Source organism: Hyla sarda, chromosome 2 (assembly GCF_029499605.1).
Source record: "Hyla sarda isolate aHylSar1 chromosome 2, aHylSar1.hap1, whole genome shotgun sequence".
Lineage (NCBI taxonomy): Eukaryota > Metazoa > Chordata > Amphibia > Anura > Hylidae > Hyla > Hyla sarda.
Genome location: NC_079190.1, coordinates 65951217 through 65967353, shown reverse-complemented (window position 1 = coordinate 65967353; position 16137 = coordinate 65951217). Strand labels below are relative to the sequence as shown.

At 43.6% G+C, this 16137-nt stretch overlaps 1 protein-coding gene across 3 annotated transcripts in view; it reads left to right on the top strand.

The window, feature by feature from the left end:
* TRPC4 (transient receptor potential cation channel subfamily C member 4) overlaps positions 1-16137 on the top strand; it is a 289046-nt gene that overhangs the window by 114428 nt on the left and 158481 nt on the right. For 2 of the 3 annotated variants that reach the window (XM_056561953.1, XM_056561952.1), the window contains one exon: positions 8196-8600. In XM_056561953.1, coding sequence (XP_056417928.1) covers positions 8220-8600 — 381 coding nt within the window. In that variant the 5' untranslated portion in view covers positions 8196-8219. Of the gene's footprint in view, positions 1-2844; positions 2908-8195; positions 8601-16137 lie in introns of those variants that run through there. The other variant, XM_056561954.1, reaches the window with a different exon arrangement.

The window sequence follows — 16137 nt, the reverse complement described above, 5'->3', positions numbered from 1 at the left end:
TACAAGAATGACGATGAAGTAATCAATTAAACCACAGGTGTTGTTAACCCTAAAAGTCCCTGTCAGGGAAGATGTGGTGGGACTACCCCTACTTCCACAAGGACCATCAGAGCACTCACCCTAAAAAGGACGATCCATGCCCTGACTAACCCCTTAGTCTTACCCTAGAAATCCCTTTATCAATAAAGGATTATGGAGATAAAAAGGAGGCCCTTAGGTTCGGCGCTGCTTGGTCCACAAAGGTTCAGTCGAAATAGTGATGGAGGTTAAAAGTGATTTATTTAAAATTAATAAATTAATAAATAAAGCAAATGTCCAAATGCATGCGAGCAATAACGCGTTTCGGGATTAGCATATCCCTTCTTCAGACACATCTGCAATCTGAAGAAGGGATATGCTAATCCCGAAACGCGTTATTGCTCGCATGCATTTGGACATTTGCTTTATTTATTAATTTATTAATTTTAAATAAATCACTTTTAACCTCCATCACTATTTCGACTGAACCTTTGTGGACCAAGCAGCGCCGAACCTAAGGGCCTCCTTTTTATCTCCATAATCCATTATCCTACGGGTTCCTGCATAGGACACCAGTCAAGGCACCTCGGCTGCAACACGGACACTTCCAACACCCCTGGAAACGGGGAGATACGCATAACCCTCAAGAGGGTCACCAGGGGAGAGTTTACCCTGTCAGGGTTTTCAACTGGGGTCCGTTGTTTTTACGGTATCACACGAGGCGCTGTCCTCTCTCCATCTTTTTCTTTCTCTCTACTTTATCAATAAAGCACCAGTTAATTAACAAATGCATTTCCCGCCAAGTACAGTGGGTTCCTCAGGGGCCTAATAAACAATTAGGGTATGATATAAATACAAATATAATAGGGAAAAGAAAGCTGCCCAAAAACAAAATGATACAATGAAATATGTTGTGGCCAGCTAAGATTACATGGTACAGTAGATTTAGTACAGTACAAATATAAAATAGCTATAACTTCTGAATGTACACAAGGTCTTGTCCTTAGGAAGCAAACGGTGCAATAGTTATCAAGAACAGTTAAATGATAGATAAATATTATGCACTCCTGTGTGCACAGTATCAGGATTAGTGGTAGAGCCCCATCACTAATCCGTGCTATTCACAGTACCGATAAGATACCAGCAGTGGCGGCAGAGCGAGAGGCTGTACTCTGTGGGGAAGAGACTCCAGCCTGTAAGCATGTGTCCTTGCTCAACCAGGAGTTGATCCAAAGCAAATAAAAAGGTGCAAATCTTTCTTTTATAGTTTTCTTTGTATCGGTTCCACTCCTGGCTGTGGCCAAAAATACTGATCAAAATACTGTGTGGGAACCCAGGCTTAACTCTTTCATGATAATGGACTTAAATGTATGTACTTGCGGCCAGGACATACAATTACGCTCACACCATAGATGGTGACTGCTGCAATTAGCAACCGGGACTCACCGGTAATGATAGAATTCAGTGATCATGTTTATGTCCACCAATGATCCTTTAGATGCTGTGATCAATGCCAATTAAGGCTCCCAAAGGATAAAAAAAGAAGGTGCTTGTGGATTCAGGGACTCATCAGATAATGGGGATCTGATGAGTCAAGATGATGCCTGGAGGACTCCTATTCCTACCTCTGTGCTGCCAATCATTGCTTTTCTGATACAGTCTGTCTCAGGCAGAGACTGTACGAGGGCAGATACCACTGATCAATGCTATGCTATGGCATAGCATTGAACAGTGAAAGCTAAATTACTTATAATAGTCCACGATGGGGAGTTAAGAAGTTTTAAATAAATAATAAAAAAAAATTAAATATATAAAAGCATATGCCACTAAGAAAATGTAAATCACCACCCTTTTACCATTTAAAAAAAAGACTAAAATGGCAAATTTAATGAAAATTAAAATATAATGGATATGAACCTGCACAATGAATTACATAAACATAAATAATGACAAACTCCAGAACTGCTGATGTTTCGTCAAATCACACAAGTGCTAATAGCATTATATCAAGCATTTATAAACCAATTACAACAGTAATCTAGAATAAAGAATAATGGAATAGGAGTACCGATACAGATACTTTTTTTTTCAATTGCATATGACAGCTTGCAGCTTGCAGCTGTAGGCGACACATAGGTCGCTACCCCTGGCACTGCTCGACCACACAGGCAGCTGAGGAGATGCGAGGCACAGGAGGGATGAGGCAACTCGTAGTCTGGAGGTCAGGGCAGGCGGCACAGTAGCGTAGTCAGGACGTAGCAGGAGTTCGATAGCCAGGCGGCAGAGGAGCAAGGTCAAGTCACAAGAGCAGGAGATCTAGTACACGGCAAGGCAATACAAAGGAATGCTTTCTCTAGGGCACAAGGCAACAAAGATCTGGCAGAGAACTGAGGAGGGTGGAGGAATTTATAAACAAGCCACAGGTGGATTACACTAATGAGCGTACTGGCCCTTTAAATCTTAAAGCTCCTGTGCGCGCATTCCCTTAGGGACGGGGACACACGCGCCGGAGCAGAGAGGCGGAGGCAGAGGCAGGAGAAACATCCGGAGAGTGACGGACTGGGGCTCGCAAGCGGGCGCGTCCTGCAATGCGAGCCCCAGCCCTGTCGGCAGCAGAAGGTAAGGGGACCATGCGCTCACGGCCAGTGTGTGTGGCTGGAGCGCATAGCGTAACAGTAGGGAATAAGTATGAGTATCGATACCAATACTTTCTTTTTTATTATTTCATATGACAGCAGAGAGATCTGACAGTTTTAAAGCAGCAAGTCTGACAGGCTCATCAAGGACAGCAGAGTAGCAACAAAGCTCAGAACCAGAAAGACTTATCCATTGTTGTGCTGCAGCAGAGCTTGAAGAAAAGGAACAAGGCTAGAAAAGTAAACCAGTGAGGTATGCAACAAAGACTCCTTCAGTGTCACACTAATGATTTTTGGATGGTTGGTAAAGTATTGCAGCAATAGTAGTCGGTAGAAAGTATAGGAATATTATTTTTGTAGGTTTTGCTACAATATTCTTTTCTGGCGATAAACACTTTTTTTTTTGCTTTCTGCAATATTCCTGTTTCAATGTATTTAGAGAAATCAATTTAACAATTACAATATTCTATAAGGCAAAAGATTTATAGACGAGGCGCAGGGAGGTGTGTAATTCTGTGAGTTGAAATGTTATTTCAGACACTATGAGTCATGGATGTGCTGTTCCCAGTCACGAGCTGTGTAATGGTGCGCTGTTATATCTTGTCAGGCATTTAGGGATTACTTTGTTTTCTATAGTTTACCCGTTAATTAAGAAAATAACAGCACTGGAAATGTAAACCCACGAAATGTACTGCACTGGGGAATGTAAAAACATACAAAAATGAGAATCGGGCTTTTGTTTTACAAGCTAAATAAAGCCTATTTTTTTTTCAATATATTACATGCATGTAGGTCTTTGATGACTACTGTATATGATATGATATAAATATGTTAAGGAGGTATAATTTTTTACTCATCACTGTAACTGTGCATTCACCGGGCATTGTACATTCATAGAGATGTGTGAAAAATAGTTTAAGGGAACCCATCTGTCATATTCCAAATCTATCTATCTATCTATCTATCTATCACCCAAAGAAGAGGAGCAGCACTCCTGATGTAGTGCAAGGGTGCCCGCTGTAACTTAGTCCTGGCTCCGGACCTCCAACAATACAAACAGATACACAGCGGGCAACTCCAATAGGTGAAAAAAGTTGGTGTCTTTATTCGCATAATGTGATGCGACGTTTCGGCTTGCAAGCCAAAACGTCGCATCACATTATGTGAATAAAGACCTGGAGTCAGATTTTAAAAGTAGTATGGCTAGGGCTACACAAAGGCTCTTTGTAGTGGACATGTTCAATCACAACACTTGCCATTCCACTTGCACAGTACTTTTCCCCCAGACCACTGATGAAGCCATCTGTACATCAATACTTTTTATACTCTCACAATCCTATATAACCATAGGGACATAGATATGGAGACCATTTTAATTATGGACATGGTGTCATTTTTATCTATTTATGTCCTTGAGATATTGTATTATTTGGGCGGTCAAGGGGGCGGAAAAATTTGCTTTTGTGTAGCGTGGCTAAAATCCCTGCACCAGCCCTGTAGCCCTCTCTATGAATTGCTATTAAAGGTCTTCTGTAGGCTCTATTACACATAGTTGTTGTGTTCTACAGTTAGTTGAATTATACCTTTATATATATATATATATATATATATATATATATATATATAGAATTCCATGACCCAACCAGAGGTTGGTATTTTGTTTAGACACTAAGGCCCATAGACTTCTATGGGATATCGCACTCCCATTGCCACTTCTGAATTTCGGCTTGCGGAATTCTGCAAGCAGAAATTCAGAAGTGTGAATGGGAGTGCAAAATCCCATAGAAGTCTATGGGCATAAATTTGAGGCGGAATTCCGCAAGAGGGAATTCTGCCACGTGAATAGACCCTAAAACAGGCTGCAGCAATCTGATGTGCATGGGAGATAAGTAGAGGGTTTTTAATGCAGACAGCCTGAGCATGATTTCGAAATGGAATTTATCGCTGGAATACCTCTTAGAGTAAAGTGATAAAGTGGTGCTTGAAAGTTTGTGAATCTATTATAATTTTTTACATTTCTGCATCATTTTCATAGCTAAAATCCTTAATTTGATAAAGAGATCCTTAGCAAAGAAAAGAATAAAAATGTTAGACTTTGTATGATTATTGAAAAAAATAATACAATATTACATCTGTGACTGGCAAAAATTTCATGTACTTTTGCTTTCAATATCTGGTATTACCCCCTTGTGCAGCATTATCTAAATGCTTCTGATACTTTTTGACTATTCCTGCACATCTAGGAGGAATTTTAGTACATTTCTCTGCCCAAAACAGTTTTGGCTGTCAGTGGGTAAAGTCTCAGATCCTTCCACAACATTTCTAATGACTTGGCTATTCCAAATGCTTAAACGGGTTTTCCAGGAATTTGTTCTATTTGACTATGCTACAGGGGCTGTAAAGTTAGTGTAGTTCACAATATATTGTCTCTACCTGTGTGTGACGGTTTTCTCACAATTCTTCTGTGATTTTCACCCCAATATTTATTTTTACCAGCATACAAAATTACTGTTGTCTCAGATTTTTCCCAGCTTGCAATGCGGCTGAGACCTGACTCACTAGTCAGCTGATGACAGGGAGCCTGTCTGCTTCAATGGGTGGAGGGATCACTTGGTGGGAGAGAGATCAATCTGCAACTAATACAACAGCTGTAGGCACCATGATTGAAAACCACAGGTCTTATGTTTCAATGGGTGGGGTGGATGATGTGAGGGAGGGAGGAAAATGGAATTATGGGATTTGTAGTCAAAAAAAGAAAAGTCACACAGGAAATACCAGTTCACAAAAAGCTAGCCACAGTGTTATGGTAATCTCACAACATAGCCATTTAGCCCAAAGACAAACACAGAATCTTCCTAAGCATGTCCATTACTGTCTGCCAGGTACGTACTAAAATCACCTTATGGTGGAGAACCCCTTTAATATTCTTCTTCTACTTAGATAGATTTCCTGACATTTTCCTTTGGAAATTGCAGGTATAATTCAGAATTCTTTGTTTCATCAATAATGACACACTGTTGTGGTCCAGATGCAGCAAAATTGTTCCAAACCATGATAATACCACCAATGTTTCAGAGATACTATGAGGTTTTAATGCTATAATGCAGTGTTTCCTTTTTTCTAAACATACAATTCTCATTTAAACCAAAAAGCTCTATTTCATTATTTGGTCTCATCTGTTCTTAAAACATTGGAGGAGATTTATCAAGGCCTGTACTGAGGAAAAGTTGACTAGTTGCCCAGTTGTCTATAGCAACCAATAACATTGCTTCTTTTAAGTTTTTTAAAAATGAAAAAAGCTAACTGATTGGTTGCTATGTGCATCTGGCTTCCTCTGCACAGATTTTAATGAATCTCCCCCAATTGTTCCTATAGCCTTCTGGCTTTTCCAGGTAACATTTTCCACCATGATAGACATCAACAAATCACATCAAATAACTTTGTTAGATCCCTGTTCTTTAACCTCTTAAGGACCAAGGACGTACCAGTACGTCCTGAGTCCTTTTCCTTTCTGTAACGCGGGGCCGCGACGTGGCCTCTAACAACGTCCGGGACCCGTGGCTAATAGCGCGTGGCAATGATTGCAGTGCCGCGCACTATTAACCCTTTAGACGCTGCGTTCAAAGTTGAACGCTGTGTCTAAAGTGAAAGTAAATCACTGTCGGTCAGCTCAGGGGGCTGTTTGGGATGTCTGCGGCAAAATTGCGGCATCCTGAACAGCTCTGGGACATGAGGAGGGTCTCCTACTTTGCCTCGTGGTGTTCGATCGCCGAATGACTGCTCAGTGCCTGAGATCCAGGCATGAGCAGTCAAGCAGCAGAATCATTGATCATTGATCCTATGAGAAACCAGTGATCAATGTAAAAGATAAGTGTGTGCAGTGTTATAGGTCCCTATGGGAGCTATAACACTGCAAAAAAAAAAAGTGAAAAGAAAAAAAAGTGAATAAAGATCATTTAACCCCTTCCCTAATAAAAGTTTGAATCACCTCCTTTTTCCATAAAAAAAACCCAGTGTAAATAAAAATAAACATATGTGGTATTGCAGCGTGCAGAAATGTCTGAATGATAAAAATATGTTGTTAATTTAAGCGCACAGTCAATGGCGTACGCGCAAAAAAATTCCAAAGTCCAAAATAGGGTATTTTTGGTCACTTTTTACATAATGATAAAATGAATAAAAAGCGATCAACAAGTCCGATCAATATAAAAAGGGTACTGATAAAATCTTCAGATAACGGCACAAAAAATGAGCCTTCATACTGCCCCATATGCGGAAAAATAAAAAAGTTATAGGGGTCAGAAGATGACAATTTTAAACGTATACATTTTCCTGCATGTAGGTATGATTTTTTTTCAGAAGTACAACAAAATCAAACCTATAAAAGTAGGATATCATTTTAATTGTATGGACCTACAGAATAAAGAGAATGTGTCATTTTTACTGAAAAATGTACTGTGTAGAAACGGAAGCCCCCAAAATTTACAAAATGCCTTTTTTTTTTTTTCAATTTTGTCTCACAATGATTTTTTTTTTCCGTTTCGCCGTAGCTTTTTGGGTAAAATGACTGATGTCATTACAAAGTAGAATTGGTTTCACAAAAAATAAGCCATTATATGGATTTTTAGGTGCAAAATTTAAAGAGTTATGATTTTTTAAAGGCAAGGAGGAAAAAATGAAAGTGCAAAAATGAAAAAAACCCTGGTCCTTAAGGGGTTAAACAAAACAGGACCCCACTCTACACCTGATTGTCATCCCATTGATTGTAAACACCTGACTCAAATTTCACCTAAAAATTATCAGTTGCAAGCTGGGGTGCCGCAGCTGAGATCACGGGGGTTCCCAGCGGCGGGACCCCGGCGATCAGACATCTTATCCCATATACTTTGGATAGGGGATAAGATGTCTAGGGGTGGAGTACCCCTTTAAATACCTAAATGTATTTAGCTTTCTACAATTTTCTAATGATCGCCTATCCTTATATGCTATTCATTTTTGATTAATGAATGGTCCAACCCAAGGGATCACCATTGATGAGCAGATTGAAGGAACTGGGAAACTGATACTCCTTTAATATAGTTCTCTGCACAGAGGTTGTGCCGGAAATAGCACATTTCATGCCGCCCGAGACACCAGTCAATGAGCCCTGGCGTCCCACTAGCCTTGATTGATAGATCTCTTTCTGTTTGGGAATAGGGGGAAATCTATGAATCAAGGTTAGCAGGACAAGCAAAAACCAACAGAGACCAACCCAATGACATGGTTCAAGCAGCATGAAAGTAGTGGCAGGTTTCCTTTAAGTGAATGTGCCTGAACAGCAGTACCAGACAAAGGGACATCCATGTTAGTCACTGTGTCATCATTTTGCTGGATGGGGGAGATGCCAAGTTTGGACACACACCAACCATACTTTAATGGACAAGCCTATGGAGCTGCAATATATGAAAATCCTAGAAAGCTTATTAAAATTTCTATGTCATAGTTTACTACAGAATTATAAGAACGCTTTCATGATATTGATACATTATCCTTATTTTTCAGAGACAGGACATGATGGCATAAAATATGGCTCAGTTTTACTACAGAAGTAAAGGTAACAGTTCTCATTTCCAAGATCGGATCCCTCTTCGCATTGTACGCTCAGAATCTGAACTCTCCCCCAATGAGAAAGCTTATCTGGTTTCAGTGGAGAAAGGCGACTTTGCCAGCGTGAAGCAAGCTCTGGAAGAAGCGGAAATTTATTTCAACATCAATATTAACTGCATTGACCCCTTAGGAAGAACAGCTCTATTAATTGCCATTGAAAATGAAAACCTTGAACTGATCGAGCTATTGCTGAGCTTTAATGTCTATGTCGGAGATGCTTTACTGCACGCCATAAGGAAAGAAGTGGTTGGAGCAGTTGAGTTACTATTAAATCACAAAAAGCCAAGTGGAGAAAAACAGGTAGGTCCATTATTTTATTATTGATTATTATTGGATAGCAATTGAAACGTCCTGGGAAAGCCCTTTTAGCTACCCCTTTCCTATTTTTGATACTCTAGATAGAGAGTTACCTCTATCCTCTTCTTATGTCAGATAAAGCAGGAGAATATGCCCTGGGGACACTGTAATAATTCATCCTAGAAGAATACTACTGTGAGAAGTATTTTAATCACAACGTACATTCTGTTGTTCAGGACAGACACAAATAAAAGATGGTTCCTGATTAAAAACAGTGCATTTTTTTTCTTACAAAAGTCGCACAAAAAGTTGCACATGCTCCTGTGCGTCTATTGTGGGTAAGCAAAAATTTACAACCTTACCTAAGCAAATTTCAGTTTTCACTTTGCAGTGGTCAGGAATTTATGATGTGCAAAGTCGCACATAGGCAAAAAAAGTCGCAAGTCTGCTCCAGGTCTCACCTGGAGTACAAAACTCCTGTACATGAGCAGATTTAAAAAGTCCCCGCCACGGCCACTCATCTTCCCCGCGCCACTGCTTATCTCTCCCCAGCTGCTGCCACTCATCTCTCCCCAGTCACCGCCACTTATCTCTTCCCCGCCGATCATCTCCACCCGGTGCTTCCACTCATCTACCCCCGCCGCTGCCGCTCATCTTCCCCCTCCGTGGCTCATCTCCCCCCTCCTTTACTAAGCCGTTAGCCACAAAAACAGCTAGCGCTAACTGCCAATTATTACTCCGCTACCCACCACCACAGGAGTGCCGGGAAGAGCCGGTACCAACAGGCCGTAAGAATCAAAAATGGCACTACTGGGCTTAGGCGGTCACAGGCTGGTGTTATTTAGGCTGGGGAGGGAAAGTAACAATGGTCCTCGCCCACCCTGGTAACGTCAGGCTGTTGCTGCTTGGTTGGTATTTAGCTGAGAATAAAAATATGGGGAACCCTATGCGTTGTTGTTTTCTTTTTTATTATTTATGCAAAATATGTGTGGAAGTTCCCCATATTTTCATTATCAGCCAGATACCAACCAATCAGCAACAGCCTGATGTTACCAGAGTGGGCGAGGGCCATTGTTACTGGCCCTCCCCAGCCTAAATAATGCCAGCTTGTTACCGCCTCGGCCCAGGAGCGCCATTTTTGATGCTTCCTGCCTGTTGGTACCGATTCACTATTATGGGGTCTGTAGGGCGCTGTTGTTTTTTGACGGGAGTAACGGGAGGAAAAAACGTTGCATGATGTATTTTTCCTTCTGCTATTCTCCCCAGATTCCCCCACGGACATCACACGGTTGTGTCACAACGGCAGTGTGAAAGAAGCCTGAGTTTGATATAATTTATACTGTATGGACATACAGAATACATAGACTGTATAATTTTTACCGAAAAGTGCACTGGGTAGAAATGGAAGGCCCTAAAAGTTTTGTCCATTTTTGGTCCCACAAATATATATATATTTTTTCGCCATAGATCTTGTGGTGAAATTATTCATGTCATAAAGTAAAATTGAGAAAAATTGGTGGTGCAAAAAAAAGGCCTTGTATGTAAGGTGGAACATTTTAAGCGTTATGATTTTAAGAAGGTGAGGAGAAAAAAACAAGTGTCCTAAAAAAAAAAAAAAATAATATATATATATATATATATATATATATATATATATATATGGGGATTGACTGCTGGCGGTTAATCTAAATTGTGGGAGGAGTTATGGGGACTATAATTACCTCGGTCCCAAAGTGCCTGGTAGCGTACGAGTCAGCTCGTTTCTGCACGTCTGGGATCCCCCCACGTCACTTCCGGCTTCCGGTTTCCTCGGGTCAGGTAAGGGCACGGTCGGACTGTGCCTCGGTTTTTTGGTTTTGGTTTTGTTTTGTTCAGCGGGGGTCCCTGGGGTGGTCTGGCTGCCGAGCCAGGCCCGTATGTTAACCCTCGCCAGGGATCCGCTGCAGAGGGGGAGCTCGGTAGCTCCGTCATGCCACACGGCTGGCATCGCGTATTACCACGCTGTCTCCTTAGGTTGCCGGGGAGACTGTGTCACGTGGGTGTCGGCATGGGGCCGGGAGGAAGATCGTGGCCTCCCGGCGTACGGCTCCACTGCATGTCGGCACTAATTAGGTTCTGCTGCAAGCTGCGCCTCAGCGGCTCTCGGGTGGAGCGGTCATGTTGTAACACCATGAATTTCAGATAGTTGGGGCATTTTTTTTTTCATACTTATCATGGCACATGGGGGGGGGGGGGAAGCACCACCGGAGGGTATGCATTGATGGGTGCCACCGGAGGGTATGCATTGTAGGGCGCCACCGGAGGGTATGCATTGATGGGTGCCACCGGAGGGTATGCATTGATGGGTGCCACCGGAGGGTATGCATTGATGGGTGCCACCGGAGGGTATGCATTGATGGGTGCCACCGGAGGGTATGCATTGATGGGCGCCTCCGGAGGGTATGCATTGATGGGTGTCACCGGGGGGTATGCATTTGACAAGCATCCAGGATACCTGTGAACTGTATGAGTTGTGGGAGGCACATGGAGCACTTACTTTCCATTCGCTTGTTATTACTGTATACAGGATAGGTTCTAGCAACATACGCACCATATATACACAACTGTAATAATCCTTTTTTCCGCGGTTACCCTGGGGGTTAGTCAGGCCACATTTTTTTTTTAGGCTGACTGGGGGGGGGGGGCATGTAGCCCATGTAGCTTCGCAGTCCTGGGCAACACCACAGACTACATAGCGTTAACTCACTGAGGACAGATCACACATCTGGTAAATACGACAGAACTAACGGTGGAACGGTATTCAGTTAATACAATCATGAGACCTGCAGTCCTATATAACACATAGTCTCCGTAAATAAGAACAGTTACACGGGGGTTCCCTGTGTACACGTGGCATTATGCACATATCGCAGGCGCGGTCAGTTATCATTTTAGCACTATCAGCACTGCATCCGAGCCAGATTGCATTTTTTGGGCTGTCAGATCTCTTGTTCAGGTTGTTCTTTATTCCGTACACCAGTCTTGACTTTCTGCTACGTTTCCCATACTTCATACTTAACATCTGGTAACATGGGAATTGCTTCTAATTTAGCACCTCACCGAGTTGTCATACCATGTGGATATTCTGGTCATTTAGTCTTATGAATATGTTATCCAGAGTGATTCCTTGTGTTTGCTTGTTTCAGAAACTCACGCTCTCATCTACGCTTGCCTCTCAGCATCAATTCTAAAACACTGATTGTGTTTAGGGTTATATTACAGGTACATTAATTGTTTACATTCTTAAGGTTCTGCCTGGTCTTTTACACGGTATCTCAGGGTTACGATTTCGTTATTTATACTTGTTTTGTTCAGGCAGCCTCTGCTTCCCCATCAACTCAGTCAACTCTACTTACCATCTCTACAGGTTCAGGTACCATATAGGATTTTATTATGAAGGGTATGTTTGCACTTACAGATAGTCAGCTGATTTTAGTTCTGATTTATCGTTTCCTGCAGGTTGCGGATCTATCACACGTCGTAAGTACAATTTGGTATATACTTCGGTTGGAGGGAGGGGGAGTGGGGCGTGGGTTACTTCAGCCACTCTGGCTTTCCTCGTTCAGAGGTGGACTGCCGGGTCAGTCCTCGATGCCTCATGTTGGGGGGGGGGGGGCAGGGTTCACGATATTGATAAATAGGGGAGGGGGGGGGGATTCAGCTAGTAGAGGTGGATTGCCACGTCAGTCCTCGCGCCTTGTAAACTGGCTTAGTTAGTTCACCAGTCTTGTCATTTTCACTTCTAGATTTAGATTGTTTTCAATCCACGCGCCTCATGTTGTCCCTTCTTGTCTTTGGGAGGATAGTTTAAATTACACTTCTCTGACGGGGAACTATTTCATTATTTAAGGTGATGTCTGTGGCTTCGGGAAGTATGGAGGGGGTAGCAGGTCCCGCAACTCCAGCCAGATCTTCGCTGGCCAGATCTTTGATTGCCAGATCTTCGCCTGCCAGATCATCTCCTGCCAGATCTACCAATCAAGGGAGCGTCCTATCATTCAGGACTTGGACTATTCCCAAGATTGTTGCAGAGTTACACCGCCGAGGTATCCCCTTTCCGGCAACCACTAGAAAAGCCGAGCTATTCAGACTCTTAAGCTCTCAGGAAACCCCGGGTCCGGCTGATCGGGCAGACCAAGAGTCAGGATCGTTAGATAAGATTCTTTCAGCTCTGGATAAGTTGTCATCATCCATGCAGGAAATGCAGGGTAGACTGGGGGCTTTGGAAGCCCGGGCCAGTCAGGCCATTCCAGCTTCTACCTCGTCCGCAGAGGCAGCTGCTGTGCCAGGGATCTCGGCGTAGTTGCTGGCCCTTCAGGATCCACCTCTATCCCTACTCCCATTGCCATCTAGGGTCCGGCCACCACTTCAACTCCAAGAGTGGTCGAGGCTGGGGCATCCATGGTCTCAGTCTTTCCAGGGGGTCCTTCTCCAGGTACGTCTTGTTCCTCCGTAAGTCTCATCCCAGCACACTTCATCCCTGAGGTCATCAGGAAGGACATCTTGGATGGCAAGGACGTTAATTTGGCATCCCTCCTGGTGGCCTCACAGGACGTGCTGGACAATAAGACGTTCGCTTGTGGGGAGGTCTCAGTGACGGTCAAGGCCAGAGACCCTAGGCTACGCAGGAAATTAAATATTCCTGAGTTCGTTTTAGCATTTGGTCTGTACAGGGATGTTCTCTGTGCCGCCAATCCAAACAGGAGAATTGAGTTGGACCAGTACTTACACAAACTAGTGGACCTGGGGTATAAGTACGGTGGTACATCATTTTATGATTATCACAGGTCCTTCTCAGCGAAAGCGGCGGCCACCTTATCGCAATTCCAGCAGGGTACGAATTGGGCAGTGTTAGACACAGAGCTCTTTTGCAGGCACTTCGCCGGTCTCAGAGCTCCCCTATGTGGCATCTGTCAGTCATCCACACATTGCACAAACTGGTGCCCAAACGCAGTCGCGGGCACATCATCTGTGGAAGGGGGACCAGCACCTAAAGCACAGGCAGGCCCCGCTGTCGACAAGCTGGGAAGACCAGTGCATTATCTCGGAAATGCACAAATCTGTAATAATTTCAATTTTTCATCCTGCCGTTTTAGCCAGTGCAGGTTGCTACATATTTGTTGCATTTGCCACAGGGCACATCCCAAGAGTCAGTGCCTGAAAAAATCCGGGGCCAATGCATGACTAGACGGGGTGAATGCCGAGGTTCTCAGGTATTTTTTGCAGGATCATCCAGACCAGGGTTTAGTAGAATTTTTGTGTCAGGGTTTCATCCAGGGTTTCCACACTGGGTTAGTATGCCTGCCGCATGATACTTTTGAATGCAGAAACCTTCAGTCGGCTGAAAATAATCGTAAGGTGGTATCAGAATTATTGAGCCAGGAGATTCGCAAAGGGTTTGTGATCGGCCCCTTTCCCAGGGCTCCCTTCAACCAGTGGAGAGTCAGTCCGATAGGGGTAGCCTGTGGAAAATTTTCGAATAAATTCAGATTGATTTACGACTTGTCCGCACCTCATTCATCCGCCGTTCCAAGCCTCAATTCATTAATACCGTCAGAAGAAGTGTCATTGAAGTATACATCAGTTGACAGGGCAATTCAAAAAATATTGAACCTAGGTCCTGGCACATGGCTATCCAAAGCTGACATCTCGGATGCCTTCAAATTATTGCCTATACGTCCTGAGTTGTGGCAGGGGCATGGGATCAAGTGGGATGGCCTATATTATTTTGCCACTCGTCTTACCTTTGGATCCAAAAGCAGCCCTTGGCTGTTTGACTCCTTTGCATCGGCTTTGGAATGGATTTTAGTTAATCAATGGTCATGTCCCAATGTCCTACACTATTTAGATGATTTCCTTTTACTAGAAAGCCCAGTCAATGTGCCCAGGAATCTGGAGACGCTTCTCCACGTTTTTCACTGTCTCAATATCCCGGTGGCCGAGAGGAAGGTAGAAGGCCCGGCAACTTCCATCACTTTCTTAGGGGTCACTTTAGACACAGTCGGCATGGAAGCCAGTCTCCCACAAGATAAGCTGGATCGGATTCGAACAGTCATCCACAATTTAGCATGCTCCCTGGTGTCTAATAGACAGCAACTCCAGAGCCTTCTGGGTATGTTAAATTTTGCAATGAGGATCATTCCTCAGGGCAGAGCTTTCGTGTCCAGATTACTTGCCCTTCTTCCAACAGCTCCCGATGCCAATTCTCCAGTGGTCCTGGACCAGGCTGCTAGAGGAGATTTGGCTATGTGGGACCAATATTTGACATCATGGAACGGAATATTCATGTTTATTCCCAGTTCCAACCAGCATTCTCCTACTGTTATCACCGATGCCGCAGCATCAGCGGGCTTTGCGGCCATACACAAGACGCATTGGTTTGCAGGCTCATGGCCCCCGGAGTAGCTGGCCTTACCAGGGTTCTCTTCCACATCAGCTTTCTTCGAAATTATTCCAATAGTAGCAGCGGCCATGACGTGGGGTCACTTATGGCAAGGGCAGACTATAGTGTTTCACACGGACAACATGGCCATTCGCGACATCATTTGTAGGGGGAGGTCCAAGTCCTTACACATAATGGCATTTCTCCGCAGGCTAACTCATACTGCCTTACTAAGGAATTTCCACGTAGAATGTGTCCACATAGAAGGGAGGAAGAACGTAGCCGCTGACGCGCTGTCTCGCTTTAATCTCCAGGTATTCCACCAAGTGATGCCCGGAGCGGACGAATTAGCTACACCAATACCCCCATTCAATACTTGGAGGCTGGATTAGACGGGCATTATGACGGAGCCATGAAGTTGATCAACCTGTCCCTCGCAAAAAATACTGCTAGGTCGTACAAACTGGCTTGGGACACTTTTTTGCAATTTCTTCATACTCACCCCTCACCTCAAACTATGGACATATCCTACATTTTAGCATTTGTTTCCTTTTGCCACTTTTTGCTAAAGTTATCACACAGTTCCATAAGGTTATATCTCTCTGGCATCCAACATCATCGGTCCCTCAGGTATCCTGATATCCTTTCCATTTCAAGTGCACATCCGGTCAAGGCGGCTTTGAAGGGCATACAAAAATCAGAGAAGCCTAAATCACCGTCCAGAGCTCCGTTATCTGCAGCTATGTTTCAGCTATTTAGTCGCACATTAGACAACCACCCTTTTGGGTTTTCCGCCAGCATTGTGTTGAAAGCAGCCCTGTATTTAGGTTATTTTGGGTTCTTGAGACCCGGGGAATTTACCAAAACCAGTTACAATTCCACGGCCCTTTTGGTCAAACACCTTATACCTTCAGAGAATGGTTACACACTTTTGTTGGATTGCACCAAAACTCAGCAGGACAAACAGGTTCAGGTGAAATATTTCCCTACCCAAAATCCTTGGTGCCCGGTGAGAGTTCTTCAGCAACTTCTTGGACTATTAAGCAATAAAACTCCCGATTCCCCCCTACTACCTTTTCCTATGCAGCCGCTCTCCTCCAAAGATTTTGTGAGCCATAT